The sequence below is a fragment of the Dipteris shenzhenensis genome, chromosome 26 (assembly GCF_047967505.1).
Source record: "Dipteris shenzhenensis isolate YYH24624 ecotype China chromosome 26, Dip_SZ_1.0, whole genome shotgun sequence".
NCBI classification, from domain to species: domain Eukaryota; kingdom Viridiplantae; phylum Streptophyta; class Polypodiopsida; order Gleicheniales; family Dipteridaceae; genus Dipteris; species Dipteris shenzhenensis.
This window is the reverse complement of record NC_141621.1, coordinates 12149893-12157869: the sequence shown is the minus strand read 5'-3', so window position 1 is coordinate 12157869 and position 7977 is coordinate 12149893. Positions and strand designations below refer to the sequence as shown.

The following is a 7977-nucleotide window of genomic DNA, read 5'->3' as shown; positions in this document are numbered from 1 at the left end:
AGTTCCGCGCGAACCGAGAGCCTTTGACGATGTGCAGAGGTGGCAGCAAACGTGGAGGGGTGACTTGGAAGGGGGGGGTGTAACGGGTGGCCCGTTGACAAGGGAGTGAGTCTCAAACCACCCCTCCTTCATCAACACCTTTGGATTCGACATTGAGAGCAAGGAGAAAATCCTTGCTCTCTTTTGGGTCAAGGGGGAGGAGCCATTTGACATAACCTTAGGACGTATCACGAGGGCAAAGTTTCCCTCGTGAAACTTTGCCCTCGTGACAGGGGGGACGTGGAGGCCAGCAAATTTCAGGCGTAAGCGAATTGGCTATGGAGGATGAGTCTCTCTCTAGTAAGGTCACGCGTAGTGCTCACCAACCAGAGTCACCACCTTCGTCTCATCAACCGAAACAGACCTTCAATTCACTTACCACCTAAAAATTATTTATGCTGTTGGTGCGCTGTCTGTCCCACCTTCTCCATCTTCCACTTCCTTCCCAGTTCTCTCTTTCCTCTCCTTCTTAAGCACCCCCCTTATTCTATTTCCCTTCATCCCTTCTTCCCCCTCCACCTTCCTTCACCACCTCCATCTCCTTTCCCCTCACCCCTTCACAGCCTACAGGTACTTCTCCCTCTCCTCTTTCTTTTGCCCACCAATGTAGCTCTCTTTCTCCCCCCCCTCCCTCATCCTTTTCTTTGGGTTTTCGTTTGTTTGTTTCCAGACTCTATGGCTCCTTCCCCTGACTCCATCGCAGCTCAGCCCGCCCACCATGATGAACCCACTAAAACACAGCAGCCAGTTGCTTCTGATGATGACCAGGAGAAGAAGAAGGGTCGTCACTCAGCAGTTGGCCACAAGAGCCTCCTCCAGAGCGATGCTCTCTTTCAAGTGCGTTGCGACAATTCAGACTCTCTAATGAACATTTCTTGTGACATTCTCGTCTGCTGGTCTTCTCACCACCACCTCTAACTTGCATGATCCGAATCCTCGACTTCTCTGTGTGCAGTACATTCTCGACACCAGTGTCTACCCTCGGGAGCCAGCCCCTCTCCGAGAACTCAGAGAGATGACAGCAAAGCACCCTTGGTCAGCTTCTCACTCCAATGTTCCCAATGAGCTGAATTCTTTGGACCTAGTTTGATTGCTGACCTTATGCTTTGACTCTGCTCTCAGGAACCTCATGACCACATCAGCTGATGAAGGCCAGTTTCTCATGCTGCTGCTGAAGCTTATTAACGCGAAGAATACGATTGAGCTCGGTGTTTACACGGGCTACTCTCTACTCAGCACAGCACTGGCACTTCCGGAAGACGGAAAGGTTCGTGATCTCCTGCCACCGTAAAGTGTTATTAGGGTCGTTTGTTGTTGTAGGTTTCCAAATTTTCAGAATTCTCGCAAGATTGGCCATCGTTCGTCGAACTAACCTGTGAACACCGTCGCTGTAGATCATAGCCTTGGATATCAACAGACAAAACTACGAGCTAGGCGTCCCCTTCATGAAGAAAGCAGGAGTACACCACAAGATCGACTTCAGGGAAGGAATGGGTATCCCGCTGCTGGAGGAGCTCATGAAAGATGTAAGCAGGCTAAACCGGTTTTCCTGAAATTGGGCAGACGAATGATGCTTCCTCCTCTGCACCGTTAAACTAAATTGTGTTACGCGCTTGGCAAAGTTTACCAGTTACCTTAATCGGGCATCATACTACCGGTGGTTGCAGGAAGCAAACATCGGTTTCTTCGATTTCGTGTTCGTGGACGCAGACAAGGATAACTATCTAAACTACCACGAGAGACTGATCAAATTAGTGAAGGTGGGAGGGCTGATCGGCTACGACAACACGCTATGGAACGGCTCAGTGGCTGCGCCAGACGACACGCCGTATCCAAAGTATGTGAAGTACTACAAGCCCTTCGTGCTGGAGCTGAACAAAGCATTGGCAGCAGATCCTCGAATAGAGATCAGCATGGTACCCATAGGCGACGGTATTACTCTCTGCAGGCGAGTGGAGTGAGCACAGGCAAGGTTGGACTTTACTCCACACCCACTCCACCGCCATCGCCAGCTATCCTCTTCTACATTTCCAAAGGAAGAGAGCTGTCGAGTACCTGCATAGACTCTTCTTCAAAGACAATTAAGGAGTCCTTCATCCATTTATAATTCTGCACATGCATCGGTGGCGCTGTGGTGCCATGCCATTTACGTTATACATACTTTGTATACTTGCTTTGTTATCCCCAAGTGCAACCTGCCCAACATGTATCTTGAAATGAATAATAAAATATGCCAAATTACTTACTCACATGCATTGAACATAATTCCTTAGCCCCTACCCATTGTTCTGGCATAGTTGGTTTCCTATTGAATTTCAATCAAGGCAGCAAGTTTCCTATCCCAACACTTAATTTTCCCCCAACACTTGATTTTCCCCAAGGCTTACTAGAGCATTTTTATATGCATCTTTTCATGTCCATGAGCACTCTTTTATAAGAATATGCGTCTTTCCACGTCCTTCCTATGCGGTGGACTATGTGGAGTGAATGTAAAACAATGAAGCTATTGGCTTATCCCAAGTGAGTTCTCTCATCTCCATCTTGATGTGTATCATAACACTAGCATTTACCCTTGGTGAGTTATTATGTGCTTCTACTTAAAATATAGGATTAAAAATGCAATTAAGGTAAACCCTCTCTCTTAAGACACCTTGCTTTCAAATAAATCTTTTGAAAAGAAGTGCTATTAATTATTGCTTTCTCTCAATGATGCTAATGATTGGTAGGTAAGGAATGTAGGTACAAGCGTGAAGGGTGATTAGCAAGGGATTTATGACATGTACTAGCCTAAGCCACCAAATGAAAAAGAAAAGTTTCTTGTTGTCGAGCATGTAGAAGAGACAGCTTTGTAAACTAAAGAATAGTGATACAAGTTTCCTTTATATGCAAAATCTCTATATGCTATGCCGTCAATAAAAATGGTCAAAAAGGTGGCTACCTAGTCACTGAACACAAATTCTAATTTCAAAATCATAGGACATGATATGCAATCAAACAAGAAATTCAAAAACACTTCCCAACACAAATTCTAATTTCAAAATCATAGGACATGATATGCAATCAAACAAGAAATTCAAAAACACTTCCCAACACAAATTCTAATTTCAAAATCATAGGACATGATATGCAATCAAACAAGAAATTCAAAAACGCTTCCAACTTAACTTTCTAGGCACATATATTTTGACATCTTTGCAATGACTAGTGAATTCTTCAAAAGATTGGTTGTCATATATATCTTCAAACCAAGAATATGTTACATTATTCTCTGGGGACACGTGTGTGATGGTCTATATGCTCCTTTCTAACATATTTAAATTGTGCATGCAAAGGTGTTCTATAGTAGTGGAGAAGTTATGTTACATGCCAACTTTCTTCACAAAGGTGTTTCGTAGTAGTGGAGAAGCCAGAATAGAGTAGAGCATGTATGTGGAAATGAAAATGCACATCAATCTATTCTATTATGCATTAAGATGAAATATTGGAAAGGCAAGCATGGAAGTAGTTCACTCTTGCTTGAAAATGTTGATCATGATATCAAAACACATGCAACCAGTTTTTCAACACACTAGTTTTAGAGGATGGTCAAACTTGATAACAAAATTTCAAATTGTGTTTATTAATGAAAAAGAAAGCATAGCAACATTCTTATCGTGCCCCAATTCATAGGAAACAATGGTTGAATAAAAAAATGCTAACATCGCAAGACATGAGTGGCTTTGTAACTACTCGTGAAACGTTAAAGTGATATTTCAACTATTGTTGAGTTTTGCTAAGTGGAGAGAATTTGTTCGATGCACCTCTCTCTCTCTCTCTCTCTCTCTCTCTCTCTCTCTCTCTCTCTCTCTCTCTCTCTCTCTCTCTCGCTTGCTCTCGCACTCACACTCGCACACGTGCATGCATGCACATTCACATGCACATGCACGCATGCACTATGAAACGACTAAATGGCCACGCCAAACAACATGTCTTATCCAAAGTACATGAAGTACTACAATCCCTTCATGCTATAGCTCAACAAGGCACTAGCAACGATAGATCCTTGAATAAAGATCAGCATGGTACCCATAGGCAATGGTATTACACTCTGCAGGTGAGTGGAGTGAGCATAGACAAGGTTGGACTTTACTTCCGCACCCCCCCACTGCCATCGCTAGCTATCCTCTTTTGCATTTCCAAAGGAAGAGAGGACACTTGTAAGTGTTGAGTACGTGCCTGCATAGACTCTTTTTCAAGACAATTAAGGCGTCCTTCATTCATCTATAATTTTGCACATGCATTGTGGTGCTATGCCATCTATGTTATACATACTTTGTATTCCCCAAGTACAATAGACAATTCGGTGGTCGTTGCAACTTGCCCATCATGTATCTTGAAGTGAATCATAAAGTATGCCAAATTACTTAAAGGCATGGAAGATAATTCCATAGACCCTACCTATTGTTCCGATAGAGTAGGTTTCCTATTGAATTTCAATCAACGCAATAAGTTTCCTATCCCAATACTTTATTATCCTCAAGGCTTACTACAACATTTTTATATGCATCTTTTCATGTCCATGAGCACTCTATTATAAGAATATGTGAATTTCCATGCCCTTCCTATGCATTGGACTGTGTGGATTGAATGTAAAAAAATGAAGCTATTGCTTTTCCCCCAAGTGAGATCTTTCATGGGGAATCTTGATGTACCATAACACTAGCATTTCCACTTGGTGAGTTATTATGTGCTTTTACTTAAAATATTGTAGATGGTAGGATAGTAAATCGATAAAGGTAAACCCTATCTCTTAAGATGCCTTGCCTTTAAATAAATATTTTGAAAAGAAGTGCTATTAATATATTGCTTTCTCTCAATGATGGTAATGATTGGTAGGGAAGAAATGTAGGTACAAGCATGAAGGGTGACCTTTCAAACAAGAACACGTTTTTAAGGCTTAGCAAGAGAATTATGACATGCACTAGCCTAAGCCACCAAATGAAAAAGAAAAATTTGACATGTTGTCAGCCATTTAGAATGGAGAGCTCTGTAAACTTAAGAATAGTGATACACCTTTCCTTTATATGCAAAATCTCTATATGCTATGCCATCAATAAAAAGGGAGAGAAAAGGTGGCTACTTTACATCAATAGTCACACAACACAAATTATGAAAATGATAGAACATGATTTGCAATCAAACCAAAATTTCAAAAACACTTCCAATTTAACTTTCTAGACATATATATTTTGACATCTTTGCAATGACTAGTGAATTTTTCAAAGGATTGGTTGTCACATATATCTTCAAACCAAGAATATGTAATAGTATTATTTAGGGACTATATGCTCCTTTCTATTAAATTTAAATTGCAAACATGTTCTTTAGTGGAAAACTTTTGTGACATGCCAAATTTTCTTCACAATGGTGCTTCGTAGTGGAGAAGTCAAAATAGACTAGAGCATGTGTGTGGAAATGAAAAAACACATCAATCTCTTCTATTATGCATTTAGATGGAATATTGGAAAGGCAAGCATGGAAGTTGTCCACCCTTGCTTGAAAAATGTTGACCTTGATATCAAAAGATATGTAACCATTTTTTCAACACACTAGTTTTAGAGATGGCCAAAGTTGATAACAAAATTTCAAATTGTGTCTATTCATGACAAAGAAAGCATAGCAACATTCTAATAGTGCCCCAATTCATAGGAAATAGTGGTTGAGTCCGAAATTGCTGGCATCGCAAGAACATGAGTAGCTTTGTAACTCATGGTGAGATGTTAAAGTGATAGTTTGACTAATGACTAAAATCCTTTTATACTTCAAATTATTGAGTTTTGCTAAGTAGAGATAATTTATCCAATGCACCTCTCTCTCTCTCTCTCTCTCTCTCTCTCTCTCTCTCTCTCTCTCTCTCTCTATGCACACACATGCATAGATGCACATTTGTGTGTGCTGGTGCACACCCACACGCACTTATGTGCACACATGCACACACACACACACACACACACACACACACACACACACACACACACACACACACACACATACACACACACACACACACACACACACACACACACACACATGCATGCACATGCACGTGTGTGCACACGTACACACATGCACATGCACATGTACACACATGCAAGTGCACACACACACACTCGCGTACGCATAGACACACACACACACCCACACACATGCACACATGTGCGCCCATGCATGCACACACACACACACACATGTAGGCATAGTACACACTAAAATTTGTAGAAATATCCAGTGGTGTAGTCATCAATTTTGATCTTGATTAATAACCTAATTTTGGTGTAGAGGATCGATAAGATGAATTGAGTGTAAACATGTGTATGCTAAAGGTCAATATACACACATAATCCATATCCCCTCTACTTTGTAATTGCCCACTTGTTTGTTTCTTATTTGATATAGATTAGAACATAGAAAAGTTGTCCCATCTAACTTTTGCATTCTAACCACTTGTTATGTCAATCAATTGGCAACGTTTCCCTCACCTTAATATCCACATTCTAAGCATTCAAGCCCTATGATGCATCGCTTGAAATCTTGTTCTTCAAAGATAGACCTCCCCCCACTGCTCTACCTATCAACCCTCTAAAATGTACTTTTTAGAAAGTAATTCTTGTACCATAATAGGACTAGTACTAAGGTTTAAAAGTATTGGACACAATTCTAAAAATAAAATTTTGACATCAAACACTTTCATAAATAAAAGACTACAATAATGCAATATGCATTAAGAACCATTAGTTTTAAAATTTGCCTTAGAATAGCTTGCAGAGACCATGGCAATAGAAGAACTTATTCAAGTAACCTTAAATTAGTTGGTTAAGGGTTATTGCAAAGGCTCAAGGAACAGAAGCCAAAAAGGATCAATGAACGGTTAATGAACACCAAAGAAAACTTTTAGCAACAATCAGAGGTGAAGTTTGAGGTAGAGAATAAAAAAGAGAAGGACATGACATAGATCAGAAGTAGGTTTCAATAACTACAATAACTCAAAATAGCAAAACAAAGAAAATACCAACCAAGACTCCATTCATTAAACAAAGTTTCAAGCCATGTAAGAGGTCGTGTATGAAACTCTATATCAAACATAGAAGCTAGTATAATTATAGGTAAAGTTAAGGTATTCCGAGAAGTGAGGTAGCACGTCGAGATGCCCATCGATAAGCATCGACCACTCCTTTGCTAAGAAATTTCCACCTGTGAAAAATGATGCCTTGATAATGGGAAACTTGCAATCAAGAGCTGAAAATGTTGGAATACCAAAAGGTAGCTGCCCATATGTCAGTGCAGTCAGGACCTCGTCTTTCACAATCGAACCCCTCGACCACGTGCCTTGAGCATGACTTACAAAAAATTAATCTTCGGAAGCAGGAAGCATTCCAGTTGGTTGATAGCAGTATTAGGAGAGTTAGTGCATTTGATAATGGACACATTCAGTCCAAAGGCCTTTGCAAGAGGTACAATTGATTGCAAAAATGTGGCTTATTGATGCTCTTCATGGGAAGAGTTTCGATAGGAGAGGATTTTCCTCGTTTGTTCAAGGTGAGCTAGTGAATTTTCACCTTGTGTGTTAAGGATTCATTCAAGGAGCATGACTAACTTGTCTCTAGCATGGTTGGTTTCCATCGAATTCTTGTTTATGCATTTTCATGGAGCGCTCCCTTCACTCTAGAGGAGGTCTTCCAAACGAGTTTCCAATATGGATACAATTTTCCAATGTTAATGAACTATTGTACCATTAAATGGAGATAATTACCGCTCTTCTGGCTTCCACATAAGAGGACACATAAGGTGTGTTGTGCATAATCCATGGTAGTAATATTATAAAATGTTAAGGTGGCATGGCTCCTCCATGTGCCACCCCTCTACCTAGGCGGTCCCATGCCTGCATTTAGTGAGATATGG

The 7977-nt window shown here is 40.7% G+C and overlaps 1 protein-coding gene across 1 annotated transcript; it reads left to right on the top strand.

Moving 5' to 3' along the window:
- Nucleotides 1–463: 463 nt before the first annotated feature.
- LOC147884679 (caffeoyl-CoA O-methyltransferase 5-like) lies at nucleotides 464–2373 on the top strand. The gene is made up of 6 exons (XM_087397087.1): nucleotides 464–609; nucleotides 710–876; nucleotides 995–1074; nucleotides 1162–1306; nucleotides 1434–1565; nucleotides 1707–2373. Exons 2-6 carry the CDS (start codon nucleotides 715–717, stop codon nucleotides 1998–2000), a joined length of 813 nt encoding a protein of 270 aa, XP_087253213.1. The 5' UTR covers nucleotides 464–609; nucleotides 710–714; the 3' UTR covers nucleotides 2001–2373.
- The last annotated feature ends 5604 nt before the right edge of the window (nucleotides 2374–7977 follow it).